Genomic DNA, 21,277 nt, shown 5'->3' with positions numbered 1-21,277 from the left:
GCCAGTAGAGACTGTGAGAGAGCAAGCCGGTGAGCATCTTTCCTCCATGATTCTTCCTGCCTTGAGCGCCTGCTGCGACTGAGCTCAGTGACGGCCATGACCGGAAGTGTAAGATGCAGGAAACCCTGTCTTCCAAGTTGTTTTTAGTCATGGTGTTTACCACAGCAACAGGATGACAAACTAGGACAAGGTTTGATGACAAGGAACAGTGTGACACTTATCCAAATGCTTTACTGAGGTGACCTTGATTTTCTGGCTGGCTTGGTAGTCATTATTAGGTGTGTATGCACATGCATGTGTGTGTATGTACATATGTGTGTATGTGTATCTGCATGTGTGTGTGTGTGTGTGTACACGTATGTTTGAATGTGTGTATGTGTAGTTCAGGGGTCTTCTTGTCGATCTTCCCCTCAAATTCAAAAGTTTTGCGGAGAGCCTCTTTCCATGTCATGATTCTGTGACGTGTTTTCACCTGCACTCAAGGCTGGGAGGTATTCAAACCTCTCACTGGTGCAGGTAACTGAGCAAGGACTTTTCAGCTGCACTCAGAGTGGGTCATTACATGTCCATGACAGGCTCAGCCTCTGAGGCCAAGTCTTTGATTTGACATCGGGCAGTAAAATCAGAGGCTCTATTACCCTTTAAACACAGGAAACTAGCAGGGAGGTGGCGGTTGTTTTGGTGACCTGCAGGCACGGGCAGTGAGCGGCAGCTGGGGGCTTTCTTGCCGGCCTGAATGCCGCACACACTCCTTGAGAGAAGGAACAAACTGTTTACAGCCTTGGTGGATTGGCTGGGAACTGTGACATTAATGCTACAAGCTCTGTAAAAGATATACATCCTACAGCACTATTGTGAGGAGTCTGGAAGAAAGCAATCTGTAACTGCTTTGAAAATTATACAAATGCTAAGTGAATTTATATTGCTACAATTAAAACTTGTTGGAAAAAATTATTTCTTCCCAAAGTTCCTAAACTAAAATACCCACTGATATTTTCCACATTCCTTCACTGAAAAGCTTCAAGGACAAAGCTTGAACCTTTAAATGTAAGGCAGTTGACATGGTGGCTCATGCTTGTCATTCCCTACATTTGGGAGGCTGAAACAGGAGGATTACCACGAGTTCTAAAGCAGCCTGTGTTACATAGTGGGTTTCAGGCCAACATGAGGCCTAAAAAACAAAACAAAAAACAAAACCTCCCAAAAGCCCCCACATAAAACAAACAGTCCTCCCCCAAAAAAACCAACCCCCCAAACCCAAATTAGTAAAAAGACACAAAAAGTCACATTCCACTATAAAGCTGAGAATCTGTTAAACACAAAATTTTGTTCTGACAACACAATTCTGTGAAAACAGCACAAACCACACATATTTATTTCCACCAATTTACCTCTTAAGATTGGTTTGTACTTCTAAAATATATCTAAAACTGTTTTCTTAAGGAAAAACAAACTGTACAAACTCAGCAAGCAGCTTTACCAGTTTTTCTTTTTTGTTTGTTTGTTGTTTTGAGACAGGGTTTCTCTGTATTGTTTTGGAGCCTGTCCTGGAACTCGCTCTGTATACCAGGATGGCCTCGAACTCACAGTGATCCTCCTGCCTCTGCCTCCCGAGTGCTGGGATTAAAGGCATGTGCCACCAATGCCCAGTGCTTTACCACAGTTTTAAAGGGGAACAGTCCAGGAACCCCAGGTTCTCCCCAGCATCTGTAGAACAGGGTAATAAGCGATGAATTCCAACATGGGCCCAGTTCTATGTGAACAGATCACATCCAGTCCCTAATTCCTACAGACTCCTCATGGTGGGCTTTTATTGTCTGATAAGGAAATTCAAGGAGAGAAATTAGGGAAGTGATCCAAACTGCTAGTAAGTGCTGAGGCTGAGCCGGAACCCAGGCAGAAAGACATGGGAACTGAGACACTCAAGTGCCCACAGGAAAGAAAACCTCACTGATCTGAACCATGTCTGTTGAAGGGTTGTGAATTCAGGCCTGAGGTCAGTCACACCAACAGCTCTCAACCTCCCTAACGCTGTGACCATTCCTCATGCTGTGGTGTCCCCAGTCATCAAATTATTTTTGTTGCTACTTTATAACTAATTTTGCTACTGTTATGAATCATAATGTAAATATCTGATATGTGATACCTGTGAAAAGATCATTCGATCCCCAGGTTGAGAACACTGGTGTAGACTATGACAGACTGTTAAGTAATTGAACGTGTATCTGTTAGGATTATCTGATTTATTCTGTGAGTAAGAGGTTTTAAGCAATTGAGAAATACAGACTACTAGGTAAATAACATTAAATGAAGTAACATTATGGCAGTTTTCCTTTGTTCTTGTATTTTGAGACAGCTTCTCAGGAGCCCAGGCTGCTCTTGAACATGGGGCCAATTATCCTGAGTAAGCCTCCTGAGTGCTGGGATTAGAGGCGGGTGCCACCTTGCTTGGCACTGGACACATGTCGGAGTGACTCATGGCAGTCTGGGAATCTTTTTTTTTATTTTGTAATTTTTAAAATTTAAATTAGACAGTCTGAAAATCTTGAGACCTGCCTTTCTATACTTTCTTCTTCCCATTCCATGCGGTCTCCAGGTCCCAGAATTCCTCCCACTCTGGCCTTTGGTTATCCTGTCTTTCAGGCTTGCTGGCTGCATCCCCATCCATTCCTACTCACTCTTTCGACCTTTCTCTAGAGGGTATAACACATACACGAAAATAAACAGGGATCATACTTTAAACTACCAAAACTTCGGTGACCACTATTTAACCAAGAATGAGGCAGTGGCCTACTCTCCAGAGACCTCCCATTGCACTCTGCAATCTTGGGTCTCTCTCCACCACACCTGACTGCCTGCGACTGTCCGGTAGCCACTGCTCACTCTTCCCTTAGTTAGTGCCAGACTGGGAATGTAGCTCTAATCTAAACAGTTCACGTCAAGCAGACACTGCACTAAGGAGTGGTCTGCCCCTGGCCTACACAGCCGGGCTGATTGGTGGGTGTTTTGAGCCTTATGAAAATAGACTTGCCAGGTGGTGATAATGGTGCACACCTTTAATCCCAGCACTTGGGAGGCAGAGGTAGGTGGATCTCTGAGTTCGAGGCCAGCCTGGTCTACAGAGCATGTTCCAGGACAGCCAGGGCTACATAGAGAAACCCTGTCTTAAAAAAACCAAAAAAAAAAATCATACAGTGCTCACTCAGGGTGTCTTCACTCAATGCCATGCAGCCGTGTTCCTAGAGTTCAGCTTTCATGGCAGTGTAACAGGAGTCAGCAAAGGATACCCATGGTGTTCAGCTGTGTATCCCTTTGGCTGCTATAGCATAATGTGCAGAGTTGAGCAGGCGTGGCTGAGTCCACATGGCTCTTATGCCCGACCACATTTACAGTCTTCCCTTCACAAAAACTAGTAGTGGATGTCTGCAGGCCGCTGGACCCTTGTGTGAGTAGGCTCTTGGATTGGGAATTCCCAATTGCTTGACTTGGATGGACATCCTTGTATACTCCATGGTGTATGTGGGCACTGGATGTATCTTCAGTTAAGTAGGAAATGCCATTTCTTTTCAAATGGCTATTACTTTACTGACACCTGTCATTGGCAATGTCAGAATTTTAGCTATTTTGGGTGTTTTGTAGTAGTGGTTTCAACATGCATGTTCCTGATCACCAATGACTGGAATACAGTTTCATATCCATGGCCACCTTGATTTCCGATTTTGTCTGTTCATGTAGTTTTAACCTGGATACAGTGACTGTGCCCTAATCTACTGCTATCCCATCCAGCAATTGGAACTCTGCAGGTATCCACCTGCTTCTCTGGCAGTGGTCTGATTGCTCAGGCCACAGCCTGGCTGGGATTTTGTTTCCGCAGGAACTGGCTCTGTTGCTGCCTCTAAAGGTAACTTTAACTAAATCTCTATCGTTCTATTTATAAGTAAGACTGGAGATTCAAAGGCTGGGGTGAAAACCTGCCAGCTCAGAGAGGCCGAGTAGCAAAAAGCTAACCTTCTCTTCTTGCTGGTGTCCCTGAAAAGCCCATACTTCCACTCAGCCAAACAAGAAAAAACCTGCCACTCTGTATCCCTGTCTCTCCCAGATGCCCCGATGTTTTATGGTTACTTTCTCTCAACTAGTTGCTAACTCAGCCTCCTGGAGCAAGGGTAATTTTATTTAATCAATGCAAATGCAAACTCGGGGTTCACAGTGTGATTGGAAATCATTCAACATGTCCAGATTCTTGTTTGTTCTTTTCTTGGGTTGTCTTTTCCTAATTGTCTTGTAGTGGTGATTTAAATATTCCGGACAGAAGCCTTTATAGGAATCTAACTCATTTTGTACATCTCAGACGGCGTGGCACTTATGAAGAGCCTTTCTGGGCCCGCCTACTCAGTCAAGCGGCTCTTCCACAGCCTGCACCCAGGGCACCGTGTGAGCAGCCCCAGGTGGTATCCCAGAGCATAGTATATACACTGTGACTGAACGTGTCCTACCCAGCTCCCGTCACAGGGTTCTCACGCAGATGTAGTCTGCTCAAGTGTGCAGATCTAGGCTTTTCTATAGTGCACCCCAGCTTTCAGCACGGTCTCAACAGGCTTTTCTATGGCGTACCCCAGCTTTTAGCACAGGGGCTCAACCAGGCTTTTCTATAGCAAACACCAGCTCTTAGCAAAGGGGCTCAGCCAGGCTTTTCTATAGTGTACCCAGCTTTTAGCATGGGGGTAAACCAGGCTTTTCTATAGTGTATCCCAGCTTTTAGCATGGGGGTTCTCAGAGAGCATGCCTCACTTGATAAAAGGACACAGGTAGGAAGAGAAGCGGCAGAGAAGACATAGATACCTAGCAGGGACGCATACGCATTGTCTCCTAACACTGACTGGTTTTTGTTTTTTTTTTTTTTTTTTGGTTTGTTTCTGAGTCAGGGTCTCATGTAGCACAGGCTGGCCTCAGACCTGTTGTGTAGACAAGGAGACTTGTCTCCACTTGCCCAGTGCTGGGATTCTAGGTCTGTGTCTTCACGCTTGGCTTTATGCAGTGCAGGGACTGAACCCAAAGCTTCGTGCATACCAGGCAGACACTACCAGTTACGCTACATTTCCAGCTCCGGGCACTTTTAAAAGTCGGTCAGCTGTAGGCTATTAATAGAGATCCCTTCCTCTCCTGGTTCAGAATGGAATACTTTTCCACAATAGTCTGCATTTGTGAGATTTGTTATTTTTCTCAGGTCGACTGTGTCATTACAAACATAATAGAACACCTTATATAGTTTTGTAAAAAGAAACATTAACACTTAAAGAGGATTCAGTCAATATTATCATTAATTTCTCTCCCTGTAGCACTTAAACATGAAAAAAAAAGACCATTGGTTGTTGGGGGGAGGTGCTCCAGAATTTGTTAGATTGACATACACAATGCAGCCTGACTTTTATTTCCCTTCTCCCCTGTCCCTTTTCACTCCTTTATTTCTGACAGGTGTTGTGATGTTGCCCTGTCTGGCCTCAGACTTGCAGTCTTTCTATTTTAGCCTTCCAAGGCCCGGGACTCTAGGCGTACACCACCATGCCTCACTCTTTCTTTCTAACTTGTATTTCTGGCCATGTGTTTACCAACTCTTGTTGATTTTAGTGCATCCCCTGCACAGCTTCATTCCTGTTCTTCTCGAATACTCTCTGACACTTAACTGTGTCCCTCTGTGGTAACCCTGTGCTCTCTGCTCCCTGGCGTCACACAGCTCTGGAAGCACACTCTTGCTGCTTTTGTTGAGTTGTTCTCTTTACGGCTATGTACCACATCAGCCCAGGTTTCTGGCTGGATTTGGAGCTCATGGCCTGGTTAGGCTGGAGGGACAGATCTTTTCAGACATCTGCCTGTCTGTGTCCCCAGTGTCCTCAGTGCTGGGAGTACAATGGGCACACCTGGCTTTTCTGTGGGACTCTAGTCCTTATGCTTGTGCTGTAAGCACTTTGCTGACTGAGCCATCTCCCCGGCACCCGTTAGATGCTTGATGAGAAGGTTGGAAAGGGAGGCCAGCCGTAAGAGAGGGGCAACTTTGAACCATTCAGCATTGGAATAAGATAATATTTATTCTTGCAATCTACATACTACTGTGGAAACTTTGTACAACAGAATTTGCAATGAAATGACTGTAAACGGGGAGAGAGGTAGACTTGAATGGGAAATAAACAAATTGTTCAAGACACATGGCACATAACATAGGGCATTTCTGAAGTCTCCCCTTCTTTAAGCTTCATTCTCTGCTCCATGGCTTCCATTTGAAAAAAAAAACCAACCAAACAACAACAACAAAAAAGACCCCCGACGAAAGTAGGAGACAGGCTCATTGTGAACACACACAGCTGTCCCCAGGCCATTTTGTTTCTGCCTATGTTTCTCACTGTGTGGTAGTCTGGCAGCCAGGAGCAGACGCTATTCATTTTCCCTCCCAGCAATTCCAGGAAGGGATGCCGGTGCCAAGCAGAGGGCTGGCATGTGTTAGCCCACCCAGCCTCACTAGCATAGACACCGCAGTGGCAGGCAGGTGGCTGTCAAAGACAGGAGGAAGGAGGCAGGGGAGCTATGACTGGAAGAGGGGGCGGAGCTGGGCTGGTACACAGAGTCCTGGCTTCTGAAGCAAAGGCAAAGGCAAGACCAAAACAAATGGGCAAACAAAACCCCCAGACGAGAGCATGTGGGAGAACGGGGAAGAAATGGGCCAGGAGACCAGGCGCCTGTACCAAATAGGAAGCAGATGCTGCCCGAAGACACGCCCGCTTTAGTGTTAGCGTGTGTGCATAGTACACCCATGCCTGTGCTTTAGGAAGGAGTTGCCCGCTTGCAGCATCTAGAGCGAAAGGTGGGAATTATATTACTTTCGCAGAGAAAAAGGTTTCTGCTAACAACAAAACCAAAATGACTGTTGAGTGAAGGCTGCGTGTCTTTTCGATTAGAAGGTAATCGTGTCTATATGAATTTGTTGGAGGTGCTAACATCTTGGGATGGTAAAGATCAGAAAAATGTCAAGCCTGCAAAGTTCTACAGCCCTAAGTTGAGCTGTGCACCAAAATCTTAAAGCATGGATGAAAATGGTTCTGGCTTAAGCTTCACAAACAGTCCAGAAGGACACTATGCATTTGCCACCCCAAACAGTCTGTACTGACAACAAAAAGCAATGGAGTTGAGCCCTCTGTAGAAGCACCCCATCACAAGGATGCTCCTTGAATGGCCTTTCTTAAGGCAATTCACGGTTACTGGCTACTTTTCTGTCAGCATTACCTCAATCCATTTAAAATTCACATGACAAAGAAGGAAACTGAGATCTTAACTTTTCTCTTTCTGGAAGCCTTATCCTTCCTCAGATCCAAACAGGTGGGTAAACATGTTCGAAGCACAGGTACGGATCTTATGGGTCTCTGGAAAGGCTCTGCCTGCTGGCCAGCTCAATTTCTGACAAAGAAAAATGGGTTGCCCCTGCTTCTTCACACACAAAGATGCACTGTTTTCAGAGCAAACCAAAAAAAAAAAAAAAAAAAAAAAAAAGGTGGAGAATAAAAGACTACATCTACTAGGACAATTTAATTTAAACTCTATGAGTTAAGGAAATGTATGACTTGAGAGAATTAAAATTATGCTTTGCTTTAAGAATTTTATACTAGCATTTGGAAAACTCAGCAAGCAAATTTCTTTAAATTTCATTTTTTTAGTACATCATAATTAAAGATGCAGTTTGTTTTAAACACTGTTGTGTCCTTGTGTCTCTACAGGACACGTGTGTCTGTAACATTATTCAGTGTCCACAAGGAGGGAGGCAAAGCCTTTGGTAAAGTGGGTTGCTCCAGCCCCCTTCCCCAAGCTGCCTTTGGGCTTGCTTATTTGTGTTTCCAACTTTTTGGAACAGACTTTCTCTGTTAGGGATGGAGCAGTCAGCTGAGGAAGTGTCTTCCAGTAGGCTATTTTTTTTTCCTTAAAAACAAAACCAACAACTTTGGTTTTTCAAACTTTAGTTTGGTCAAACATATCACATGAGTAACACAATCACAAAATTTAACACATTGGCTCCCTCAGAATTGCCTTGACGAAGTTTTCCACAAGGCATACAAGGAGTGTTGCTCACATCCCGCAATCCTGTGCGTTTCAAATCTTTTCAAAACACAAGCTGTCATTAAGGCTACAGCAATTTGGCCCAGAAATCAAACGTTTGTCCTATTTGCTTTAAAAACAAAAGGCTCATTTCCAAGTAGTTTTCCTAATTTTGTATAATACACAGGAACCATGGCAAAAAAAAAAAGTGCATGAACCACAAACCTCCCCAGATATAATTAAGAAACAAAGCGTCATTGTTAGATGGACCGAACAATTTCATTATGAAAAAGAGCTTAAGAATCCACAGGTCCACACTTCAAAGACTAAGTGTTCTCTTATTTGGAAACAGATAACTACGTTAGAAGTTAAGAGGTACCTTGTAAAGTAAAATCCAGCAGGGCATATTCATAAGCAAACTCTGTCTTTGTTTCCACTTGCGGTCTCTTCAGGGTAGAAAATATTTTTCCAGGGCTGCTGTCATCAGAGTCTTCCAGCTTCCTAAGTCCGCACCCCATGGCAAAGTCTGCAAGGAGTTAGACTGCGGAAAAGAGCTACAGGACCGCGAGCAGCCAGTTCTCTTGTTGAAGCTGCGAAGCGAAGTTACACACTTAACTGCTTTCTTTGGTTTGATTTTCAGCGAAATGATAGATAGCCAGAAAGAAAACGGCGGGTCCAAGGCGAGGAGCGGGAGACTTTAGCCATTCTTCTGTAAGGTCACTCAGCCCATGGGTTAGCTCCAGCTCCGGGGCGCTGGGCTCGATCTTCGAGGAGCTCTCAAATTGCTTCAACTTAGCGGAGAATTTCCATGCCACGTCAATTTACAGCCAGCCAGCCCCCGACCAGAGCTCTGCCGCTCAGGGCACGGGGCTTTGTCTCTCCCAGCTGGGTGAATGGAAAAGAGGTGTCCAGAAACGGAACTAAAAGTACAACTCGGGTGTGGTTATCTACAGATAGAAGACGGAGTCCGTCAAAATGATGCCGTCCTGTCTGCTTTCTCTCTTCTGTCCTGTGCTCGCTCTGTCTTCCCGCCTCCACCAAGAGAGCAAAAGGGAGGGGGAGAGGAGGAGAGAGGAAGAGAGGGAGGGAGGGAGAAAGGGAGGGAGGGAGAGGAGAGAGAGAGAGAGAGAGAGAGAGAGAGAGAGAGAGAGAGAGAGAGAGAGAGAGAGAGAGAGAGAGAGAGAGAGAGAGAGAGAGAGAGAGAGAGAGAGAGAGAGAGAGAGAGAGAGAGAGAGAGAGAGAGAGAGAGAGAGAGAGAGAGAGAGAGAGAGAGAGAGAGAGAGAGAGAGAGAATATCAGAATATCAGTGTGGTTGGAAACAAAAATCAGTTCCAGAAGGGAAGTGAGCTTTCTTAGGGAACCCTGGACTCCATCAGGAGACAGAAGGAATAAAAGAGAAAGGAAGGAAGGAAGGAAGGAAGGGAGGAAGAGAAAACAAGGAAAGCACTTCAGTCCTAGGTGGAACGTTTGAAAATCTCTTTCTACTTGGAGTTTCTTTTTGCTAGAAAAATGGGATTAAAACTACCAAGTATAAAAAGCATAAAAAACCCCCAAACCTCAAGACATTTTCATAAAAAGGCTTGAGGAAGAAAGAGGCTAGCAGAGTGACTATGGTCGAAGTGCATTACACACATGTATAGAAATATCATCATGCCTTTGTTTTTATTTTGTTCAATTACCACGCGCTAATAAAAAAGAAAAAATAGTTTAAAAATCTTTACATAATTGCAAAGAGGAGACAGTTGTGCAAGGAATTAGTTTTCCCAACATGTGTCTGTGTGGGGTGGGGTGAGGGTGAGGGGTGGGGGAGGCCCTCGGTGGCCAGAAGGGTGGGTCAGATCCTCGGAACCTGGAGTGGTTGTGAGCCATCATGTGAGCTCTGGAGCCATGACTGGGTCCTCTCAGGAGCAGCCGATGCTCTCAGGTCTGGGCTGATTCTCCAGTCCTGTACCTTTGGTTTAAACACTGCTATTAGAGAATTTACAGTGGTGACTGACAGCAATTCTACAGGTTGCAAAATGGCTTAGTTAAACAAAACAAAAGAAAGCAAAACAAGCAGGGCGTTGGTGGCGCACGCCTTTAGTCCCAGCACTTGGGAGGCAGAGGTAGGTGGATCTCTGTGAGTTCGAGGCCAGGCTGGTCCGACAGCCTCCAAAACAATACAGAGAAACCCTGACTCATAAAACAAAAAGCAAAACAAAACAAAAACAAAAAACAAAAAACAAACAAACAAAAAACCCACTGCCTAGAGAGGGCAATGCATTTATAAATATGTGCACCTTATGAGATAGGGCTGGCAGGCATGATAGGAGGGAAGAGATTTTGGCACCACTCTATTTGCAAAATAAATCCTGATCTCCTTTGGAAACCTGGAGAAATCCAGGCTGAAGAGATTGGTCAATCTGTTAAAGTATGCACATGAAAATTCTTTGAAGGAAGTATTTGTGCATTATTTAGTTTGTAAATCATTGCCATCTTTTGCCTCTTCCTTCTGCCTATTTCCCTTTAAGTATTTACTTCTCAAAAGTGTTTTATATAGGAGACCATTCCATAGTTCTCATATTCAAGGCTGGGCTTAATCAGTAGAAGGGAATTCTGGGTAAATTAGGTGACTAAGAGAGAGACTCATTTGACTGTTTATAGACTCACCATTGCCATATTTCATGCCCCCCTTTTGTAGAATGGGCTGTTATGCTATTATGTAGTAAAAATGGGATCTCTGCTGGTCTCTCACCAATCACAATGCTTGTAAAGTTGTTTATTAAGTACCCATTACCTTTATCAAGTGCCTGCCATTTCTTAGCACTCAAAAGACATTAGCTACAAAAGACGACTACACAGGGTCTGTGCCCAAAAGGAACTTATGGGACTATGTTCTGGCTGTTTTCAAGGACGAGTACATGGAGGAATGACACAGAGAGGTGGGAGATGTGCCTGGAGGAGGGACTTGCATAACTCAGGTGAGTTGTGAAGCAGTACGGCATGGGTGAGCAACACTGAGCAGTTGGTTACTAGAACATAAAACATGAAAGGAAAACTAAGCTGTGAAAATGGGCTTTGAATGCTATGCAAATAGAACTTAGCTTTTATTTTGCAGGTGATAGAAGGGCATCAAATAATCAAATGTAATCGAAGGACAAACATTTTCCTATTAGATGTGTCACTGATATAGCCCAAGGAAGATGCTTTAAACAGAGTGAAGGGAGAACGGGGGCTGGAAAGAAGGCTCTAAGTCCAACTGAGAGCGGAGGCTGAACGGATGTAGGTCCCTGTTACTATTATGTATGTATGTAGTTATCAGTATGCAATTATGTATTATTGTGAAACACCACATCATCATCGTGTATGTAGTTACTACTACTATTATGAATGTGTGATGTGTGTGTATGTGCTGTTTGTGTGTATGACTGCCTGGAGGCCGGAGGACAACTTCAACTGTCCCCTGTTTTTTAAGACGGTGTCTCTCATTGACTGGAACTCACCAAGGAACAGAGGCTGGCTGGCCAGCAAGCCATAGGCAGCTGCTTGTCTCCACCTCTCCCTAGCTGGGATTCCTCAGCTTTTCCCCCTTTCCTCTTAAAATGTGAATTGGGAAGGTTGAATGCTGGCTCGCAAAAGCACTTTCTTGCCTTGGCTGACCTGGAACTACTGTATACACTAGCCTGGCTTTGAACCAACAGAGATTCAAGTTCTGGAATTAAAGACATCACTGAATAATTGAACAAACTCTTACGCCATTTTCTCCCTACAATCACAAGAGAACAAAATTTTGTTTGACTTTTACTAATACTTGAAAACCATTTTCATGTATTAATGTGGCATATGTTCCCATCTTGATAATTTTTGCTAGTTCTTCATATTTGCAGATTTCCCATGTGGATATTCAAACAAATGCATATTGGAAATGTGTTTTGAAATTGCACCTGTATTGGACATGTGCAGACATCTATTATTGTCCCTGAACATAGCAGCCTGACAATCATGAGGGATTTACACACTATCTTTAATATTAAGTGCTATTATGCAACTTAGAGATAATTTGGTGTAATTCGGATGATGGTGCACGGCATCTGAACATTACACCATTTTATAGAAGAGTTGAGCATCCTTGGATTTTGGTGTCTGTGGGAGTCTTAAAACTAGTCCCTGTGGATTTTGAGTCATATCTGTCATGGCACTTCATTGCAATTCCTACAATATTCAGCAAGTAACTTTTTGGTTATTTTAAGTTCCTGCGATGGGAAAACGAGTCACACTAAGGATGCTGGGAAAAAAGTAGCTGGATATTTATTAAGATAGAGAGAAGTATCTTATATGAAAGCACTGGGTCAGCGCTCTATGGTCTCCAAACCTTGGCCAGGATCCAAGACAGCTTTTCCTTTCTTTTCCCCTTATATGTCTCGCCTTTCCCACATCCCTCCTTCCATGCCCCAAATGGGCGTAGCCAGTACCTCAGGTTCGTGAGATCTCCCTTACAAGTTCCTACCATGAAAAATTTTGTAAGAATTATTTTCCCACCTTTGGGTTTGGTTTATTTTTAAATATGTATATTCTCCTTCATACATAGTCAAATAGTTTATTACTTTTTCAAGTGATTTATTTGTATGTAAATGATATTTGGACTTAAGGCCCACTCAGTAGGAGGGAATTCAAGTCTTGTATTGTAAACCTAGCAAACTACCCGTGTCTGGTGTCTGGTGAGGTCATAGACTCAAGAGGAAAACCTATTACTGACTGGCTTTTCCTAAACCAGGGTAATTTCTAACCTCTTTCTAAATCCTTATTCTTGTAGCCACAGATAAGCATAGCTGTCACCCCTCATCAAAGAAATATTTGCAGCAGACAACGACCATTATAAAAAGCCACAGCTGGTCAAAATAGAGAACAACTGACCATGGGGTCCCTGTAGTTAACTGATATACTTACAATACAGCTCCTATCCCCAAAGGTCATGGACCATCACAGGAGGGGCAGAAAGACTGTAAGAGCCAGAGGACCAGAATTGCGTCCTATAGATATGCAAGATTATGCCTTATATATATGATAGGGAAACTGAATCCATGAAATCTCAACAATATATATTCTTAAACAAGACCTGAACAATGACAACACCATTTGGGATGCCAGTGCTGTTGGGGGAAATCCCACGGAGTCCCACCTCTAGATGAGAAGCTACAGGCAATTGATGACTGCCAAAAGAGGGATAATTAGTCTTTCTCAGTGATGAACCCCCTAAATGGTTATCTATCACCTAGTGGCCAACCCTAAAGACATACATTGAAGCAGCACTCAATGGGCACATTGGGGTATGTGATATATATATGTTTGTGTGTGTAATATTTGCATAAGTATATGCACATATGTATGCAATACACATGCACACACGTGTGTAACAGTAATAAGGAAAACCAAGCCATAAACTTGAGATGGAGTGGGAGAGACATGGGAAAGGGTTGGAGAGAGGAGGAGGGGGAATGATATAGTACTGTAAGGCTTAGCTAGAGTGGTAAGTCAAGAGAAAATAAAAAATGGATATAAATATGAAAGGAAGAAGTCAAAGTATCTCTACTTACAGATGATATGATTCAACACATAAGAGACTCTAAGGATTCTACCAGAAAACCCTTAGAACTGATGAATACTTTCAGCAAAGTGGCAGGGTACAAAATCTACACACAAAAGTCAGTAGCCTTCCTCTATGTCAATGACAAACATATTGAGAAGGCAATCAAGAAAACACTTAGATTCACAATAGCCTCAAAATTTTACCTTGAATGAAACCCAATAAAGGATGTAAAAGACCACTACGATAAAAACGTTAAAGCACAGATGAAATAAAGTGAGGAAGTCAAGAAGGAAAGACATCGGGTTGGATGTGTTAATCTTGTGAAACGGTCATCCTACAAAAAGAACTGTATAGATATACAATATTTAGCCAGGCGTTGGTGGCGCATGCCTTTAATCCCAGCACTCGGGAGGCAGAGGCAGGCGGATCTCTGTGAGTTTGAGGCCAGCCTGGTCTACAGAGCGAGTTCCAGGACAGCCTCCAAAGCCACAGAGAAACCCTGTCTCGAAACCCCCCCCCCAAAAAAAGGTATACAATATTTAATTACTCACCAGATGATGAACATTTGATTGGTTTCACTTTCTGGATATTGTGAACATTAGTGACTTATTTAACTTTGGACTCATTTGACTGGCCAAAATGAAAACAGATAGTACCAAGTACTGAATTTTTTCAAAGGAAATGTTACTCATAAAAGTGTAAATTTATGGGGGCTGGAGAGATAACTCAGCAGTTAAGAGCTGGCTGTTCTTCCAGAGGACCTAGGTTCAATTCCCAGGACCGACATAACAGTTCACGACTGTCTGTAATTCCCATTTCTGGGCATCTTCCCACAGACATAGATGCACATAAATTAAAAATAAATATTTTTAAAAAGGTGTAAATTTATTTGACTATGTTAGAAACAAACTTGGCATTATCTTGTTCAGTTCAACATTCACAAACATTCACATTTTGTTTTTATGATTCAGTAATTTGATTCTCAGGTAGAGACTCAATAGAAACTTTATCATATAGGTACTGCTGTAATTTAAGAAAAGCAGCACATGCAAGAGAAAGACACCACTTAACAGGGTTCAAGCAGAGGGATTTTTTATTAAGGAAAGGGATCATACAAAGGGAATGGGGAGGGGAGAGACCAGTCCCTGGAGACAGGAGCAGCAGGAGAGAGAGAAGGAGATGGGAGAGAGACAGAGAAAGAGAGAGAAGGATGGGAGTGAGGTGGGCAGGGCCCTTTTAAAAGGGAACATAGTGAATATGCATAGGTGGTGCTCTAAGTGGCTGTAACTGAGGGCGTATCCTGTCAGAACACCAAGGGCAGGCCAGTACAGATGCCTGACTACTAACAGGTACCAAAAGAGACATCTGAGAATGTGGATAACAATACTGTTCTTAGTAGCCCTAAACTTGAACCACTTGTGTATATGAACAGCCATTTACTCCAGGGAGTTTTGTCACACAGGGAAGGAAAGAAGCAGAGCCATAGGAGTCCAAACATTTTATTTATGAGAGGAAAATAGAGTGTTGTTTTTTTTTTGTCAATTTGATATAAGCTAGAGTCATCTAGGAAGAGGGAATGACAATTCGGAAAATACTCCATTAGATTGTCTGTAGGCAAGTCTGTGGGACATTTTCTTAATTAGAGATTGTTGTGGGAGGGCCCAGGTCACTGTGGGCAATGTCACCCTGGCAAGGTAATCCTGAGTTGTATTGCTCTAAAGCAACACAGAGAAACTATGCCTTGAAAAACAAAAACAAAAAACAAAACAAAACAAAACAACAACAACAACAACAACAAACAAACTAAGCATGCCATAATATCAAGTTAGTAAGCAGTGTTCCTCCTGGCTTCTGCCTCGGTTCCTGCCTTGAGTTCCCTTCAGGACAAACTATAAAGAATAAGTTATAGCAAACCCTTCCCTTCTGAATTGTTTTGTCAAGAAGTTTATTGCAGCAATAGGAAACCACCTAGGACAGATAGCATGCTTGCTCGCTGAGCCCGACTTCATGGCGATGGGAAGGACAGAAAGAACTGATGGAGAATTTATTTGTCAATCAAATTTGTCTTGTACACACCCCCACTTTTCAATTTTTCCTTCTTTTTAAAACTGGAAATAAACTTTTCATACTATGCATTCTGATCATAGTTTTCCTTCCTTCTTCTCCCACCTCCCGCCCATTCAACTATACCCTTCTTTCTCTTTGGAAAACAAACATGCCAACCAACCAACAAACAAACTATGATAAAAGGCAAATAAACAGAAACAAAACAAAACAAAAACAAACCAGGAGAAACACATATAACCCCCTTCCAATAAAAACACAAAATCGGAAACTATAATAGAGAAGCGAAAGACAAGAAAAAAAATGCACAAACACCCGGGCGTTGGTTGGCACATGCCTTTAATCCCAGCACTCGGGAGAAAGAGGCAGGCGGATCTTTGTGAGTCTGAGGTCAGCCTGGTCTACAGAGAGAGTTCCAGGACAGCCCCCAAAGCTACAGAGAAACCTCCGTCTGGAAACCAAAACCAAAACCAACATTATGAAATACAACATCCCCAAGAGGACTGTTGAGTCTGTTTTGTGTTGGTCATCTTGTGCTGAGCATGGGCTCTCCTTTAAGTGTGCTTTGTGTACCAGGTAAAACTCAGGTGGGTTTGGGATGTGAGCTTGTGTCCACGTCCCCTCAGGAGGGTTAGGGATGTGAGCTTGTGTCCACGTCCCCTCAGGAGGGTTAGGGATGTGAGCTTGTGTCCACGTCCCCTCAGGCGCCGACTTGTGCAGACCCTGTGCGTGCTGCTGCGGTTTCCGTGCGAGCATCTGTCCCATCACGTCTGGAAGGTACTGTTTTCTTGGTGTCCTCTATCCTCACTGGCTTTTACAATCTTTCTGCCTTCTCCTCCTCATAGCTCCCTGAGCGCAGCCGGCAGGGGTTTGATGAAGACATCCTATTTTGGACGAGTGTTGCACCGTCTCACGCTGCACGTTTTGCAGCTGCAGTCTCTGTATTTGTTCCCATCCGCTGCAGGAGGAAGCTTCTGATGGCTGAGACACTGACTCTTGTGTATAGTCCAGTGTTGTTAGGAGCCATTTTATTGTTGTTGTTGTTTTTTTTCCCCAGCAGAACAATAGTATTTGGTTTTCCTTTAGGTCCATGGGCTGTCTAGTCTCTTGGTTCTTGGTCATCTGAGAAGTGTCAGGTATGGCTTTCAGTTCATGAAGCGGGCCCTAAGTTGGTTACCTACGCACCTTTTTTCCCAGTGTTTATTTGTCCCTAAACTGCTCTAGGAAATTAATTTCCTTCCTTTCATATTTACTTAGGTTCTGAGATAAAATGTAAGTGGGTTTTTCAGATGCTGACTTGAGTATATGGGGAGGCTGGATTTATGTCCTGCATTGTGCTAGTTAACGAGCTTGGGGAAATGCCTCATACAGCATGCATATATATATATATTATATACACACACACCTATATTATGTTAATAGTATTCTGCATGTCGGCCAGCAGACCAGATCTCTTTACAGATGTGAGCCACCATGTGGTTGCTGGGAATTGAACTCAGGACCTCTGGAAGAGCAGCCAAAGCTCTTAACCACTGAGCCATCTCTTCAACCCCAGAACTTTTTTTTCTTTTTCGAGACAGGGTCTCTGTGTAGCTTTGGAACCTATCCTGGAACTCGCGCTGTAGACCAGGCTGGCCTCGAACTCGCAGAGATCCGCCTGCCTCTGGGATTAAAGGCATGCACCACCAACGCCCGGCTTTCAATATAGAAATCTTAGCAACGAGCTCAGTCCAGAACCGGAAACAGATACCAGCGTGTTAGACTGTTGCTCAAAGCACAGCACACAGGACATGTGCTTCTTTTGTCACCTGCCGTGACAGGAAACCCAGCCGCCCACCACTCAAAACCTCCCGCCGACCAGCGGCCCTTGCGCGCCCTTCAGGAAGCCTGAAGAGGGAGGCGCTATGGGCGGGGCCGCAGAAGGCAGCGCTCGCCGTTCATTGGCTTCCGCGCCGGAAGCTGCGGTGCCATCCAGCTGCGCACGCGCCCTCTCACGTGCTCGGGACGCGGTGTCTGGGGCTGGAGCCGGCTGGCACCATGCTGCGGCAGTGTGCTCTGCGGGTGCTGTTGCGCACCCGGGCGGCCCCCGGCTGTCGCCGCTACGGTTCGTGCTCGCCGAGCGCCCCTGGCGACACTGGAGAAGCGCGGGCTCACTTCACCACGCCCATTTTCTACGTGAACGCCGCGCCGCACATCGGGCACCTGTACTCGGCGCTGCTGGCCGACGCTTTGTGCCGCCACCGTCGTCTCCGCGTTCCCGGCTCTGCGTCCACGCGGTTCTCCACCGGCACGGACGAGCACGGCCTGAAGATCCAGCAGGCGGCAGCCACCGCGGGTCTGTCCCCAATCGAGCTGTGCGATCGAGTGTCTGCCCAGTTCCAGCAGCTTTTCCGGGAGGCTGGCATCTCCTCCACCGACTTCATCCGCACCACGGAGGCCCGGCACCGGCTGGCCGTGCAGCACTTCTGGGAGGTGCTGGAGGCACGGGGTCTGCTGTACAAGGGGCTTTATGAAGGATGGTATTGCGCCTCCGACGAGTGCTTCCTGCCTGAGGCCAAGGTCACTCGGCAGGTGAGTCCGACAGGGGATCCGTGCCCCGTGTCTCTCGAGAGCGGGCATCCTGTCTCCTGGACCAAGGAAGAAAATTACATTTTCAGGCTTTCCCAGTTTCGAGAACCACTCCAACGGTGGCTTCGAGACAGCCCTCAGGCGATCACCCCGGAGCCGTTCCACCAGACAGTTCTTCAGTGGCTGCAGGAGGAGCTGCCAGATTTGTCCGTTTCTCGAAGGAGCAGCCACCTGCACTGGGGTATCCCGGTTCCCGGGGATGATTCGCAGACGGTCTACGTGTGGCTGGATGCTCTGGTCAACTACCTCACCGTGCTTGGCTATCCAGATGCAGACTTCAAGTCGTGGTGGCCAGCCACGTCTCATATCATAGGTAAGGACATTCTCAAATTTCATGCCATTTACTGGCCTGCCCTTCTCTTAGGGGCCGGACTGAGGCCACCGCATCGCATCTATGTCCACTCACACTGGACGGTGAGTGGCCAAAAGATGTCCAAGAGCTTGGGCAACGTGGTGGATCCCAGGGCTTGCCTTGATCGCTATACTGTGGATGGCTTCCGCTACTTTCTCCTTCGGCAGGGAGTTCCCAACTGGGACTGCGACTACTATGATGAAAAGGTGGTTAAATTGCTGGACTCTGAGCTGGCAGATGCCTTAGGAGGACTTTTAAACCGCTGCACTGCCTACAGGATAAATCCTTCTGGGACCTACCCGTCTTTCTGCACTGCCTGTTTCCCCAGTGAGCCAGGGTTAACGGGGCCATCGGTTCGTGTGCAGGCCGAAGACTACGCACTTGTAAGTGCGATGGCCACTTTGCCTAAGCAGGTAGCCGACTATTATGATAACTTTCAGATCTATAAGGCTCTGGAGGCAGTGTCCAGCTGTGTTCGGCAGACTAATGGTTTCATCCAGAGGCATGCACCGTGGAAATTAACCTGGGAAAGCCCTGCGGACGCCCTCTGGCTGGGTACTGTGCTTCATGTGGCCTTAGAGTGTTTGCGAGTTTTTGGAACCTTGCTTCAGCCTGTTACTCCAAACTTAGCTGATAAGCTGCTGTCAAGACTGGGGGTGTCTGCCACAGAGAGAGGCCTTAGAGAGCTCCACTTCCTACCTCGATTCTATGGACACCCATGCCCCTTTGAAGGGAGAAAGTTGGGACCTGACACTGGGCTTTTGTTTCCAAGACTGGACCAATCCAGGACTTGGCTAGTGAAAGCCCACAGGACCTAGAAACAGTCCTTACTGGCTGATGATAAAAGAGCAAATGTATTCTTTTTTGCATTTTCAGGAAAGTTAAGGTCGTGTTTATAAAGTGTTGTACCAGATGAGTAGATAACCCGTGCACGTATGTCCTTAAGAGCCATCCAGGTACCTGGTACCTAACCCACCCTTTCATTTCTCTGTGCCACTAACCACTGTTCTTTGTTCGCCAGTGTCTGAGAAGGATGCCTGAGGAAGGGACCAAGTTCCTTCTCGTTGTACCTTCTCCCAAACAATGTTCCAGACTACCTCTCATGGCTTCCACTACTCAGGCTAATTGACACAGCCCTTCCTTCAGCTGGAACTAGACTGCAGTCCCTGGCCAGTTTTCACAAGTCAGCCCTACTCTGTTAGACCAGTGTCTTAGAATACCTGACTTTTGCCATGTTCATTCTCATTTTTAAATTGCTGATTAGTCAGTTCAGGAGTTGTGCTTTGCAATACTACACTTCATCCAGTAGATGGCTCTGTTCTCACACATTCAACTACTTATGAGTGGTTTCAGAAAGACTGAGAATCATTTCCAGCCATTGAAATTCACAGGTCTTTAGAATTTTACTGTTTTTCCTAAAGGATAACTTTGGAACCACTGCTATTTTAACAATGCAAAGATACTAGAATTCTCATTTTAAAACTACTAAAAAATGACATGTACAATAAGTAAAAGTAGATATAACTGGTTATTTACATGATAAAACTATAGAGCTCTTTAGGTACACTATATTACAAATAGTAAATTTTAGTAATGATTATATGTACAATTCATCTAAAAAGCCCTCAAAAGGGCAGTATTCTCTTTATATTTCCTGACTTATCCATAATTTACCTCATATGATTATTTTGGTCAATCAGGATATATAATACAATGTAGAATTTATATAATATTAATATATTTATGTTAAAGTAATTTTTGTTGATTACTTCTCTTTTTGAGACAAAGTTTCACTACATAGTTTAAGCTTTCAGGTGCTGTATTATAGGGTGTACCACCATGCCTGTCTTTTTCTTTTGTTATTAAAGTTTGATTGTAAACAGATTATTCAGATCTGTTTGGTTACATTTATTGAAGGTAATGTTGAAGGGAGGAAATGAGCAGTGTTCAGGAATGTCAAGGGTTCAGAGCTCTCTCCAAGGTTCCATAAAGGAACAGAGATGTTAAAGTAACAATTAGTATAGTGACTAGAAGGGTGTAAGTCACTGTTATATCAGATAGGAAATGGGGCAGACAACTAGGCCACAGTTTAAAATGCAAGCTTGCTTTGAACATCCATTCTAAGTATGGTATCAGGCAGAAAGGGCTCACCATGAAGTAAACAATTGTGCAGGCAGTTTCTCCCAGACTTGTTTTAAGTGCCACCATTCAGTTCTAGTTTCTATTAATTAGCAAAGTGACAGGTAGGTTGCTAGGAAACACTGTTTGGAAAAGAATACTTGAAGGCATTATAAAAGTAGAAAGACCATTTCCACAAGAGTTCCTTTGTACTCCCTGTATCATTTTGTGCTTCAGATCATTCCCGGTCTCCACAGGGCATATTCTAGTTACTTGCTGGGATCAGCAGGGTAGACTTCTGAGGCATAGGCACAGTCTCTTAGGGCTGGAAAGTGATGCAAGTTAGCCTGTGTTTCCTTAAAAGGAAGACATTTAGTGAGATTCTAACCTCTTTGGTGAGCCCTTACTGCAGTGTTGTAGTTCCTGCATAAACTCATAGTATCTTCCATGGGTGTCTTCCTCATATCCCAGTG

General features: G+C 44.6%; 2 protein-coding genes across 3 annotated transcripts in view; one reads left to right on the top strand and one right to left on the bottom strand.

Annotated features, from left to right (window-relative positions):
- Rftn2 (raftlin family member 2) overlaps nt 1-9,155 on the bottom strand; it is a 53,875-nt gene extending 44,720 nt beyond the window's left edge. Inside the window, exon 1 of one of the 2 annotated variants that reach the window (XM_040753602.1) lies at nt 8,456-9,155. In XM_040753602.1, the coding sequence (XP_040609536.1) occupies nt 8,456-8,594 (139 nt within the window). In that variant the 5' untranslated portion in view covers nt 8,595-9,155. The remainder of the gene's footprint in view (nt 1-8,455) is intronic. The other variant, XM_013121134.3, reaches the window with a different exon arrangement.
- Nucleotides 9,156-17,694: 8,539 nt separating this feature from the next.
- On the top strand, nt 17,695-20,571 carry Mars2 (methionyl-tRNA synthetase 2, mitochondrial). Its single transcript, XM_005080907.4, has one exon. The coding sequence runs from the start codon at nt 17,744-17,746 to the stop codon at nt 19,502-19,504; it is 1,761 nt and encodes a 586-aa protein (XP_005080964.1). The 5' UTR covers nt 17,695-17,743; the 3' UTR covers nt 19,505-20,571.
- Nucleotides 20,572-21,277: the final 706 nt, after the last annotated feature.

This window comes from Mesocricetus auratus, unplaced genomic scaffold (assembly GCF_017639785.1).
Source record: "Mesocricetus auratus isolate SY011 unplaced genomic scaffold, BCM_Maur_2.0 Super-Scaffold_100010, whole genome shotgun sequence".
Lineage (NCBI taxonomy): Eukaryota > Metazoa > Chordata > Mammalia > Rodentia > Cricetidae > Mesocricetus > Mesocricetus auratus.
Note: the sequence above shows the minus strand (reverse complement) of the source record. Positions and strands in the feature narration are given on the sequence as shown.

Coding starts and splice junctions, on each gene's coding strand:
- Mars2 (XM_005080907.4), top strand. CDS start 17,744: ATGCTGCGGCAGTGTGCTCTGCGGGTGCTGTTGCGCACCCGGGCGGCC.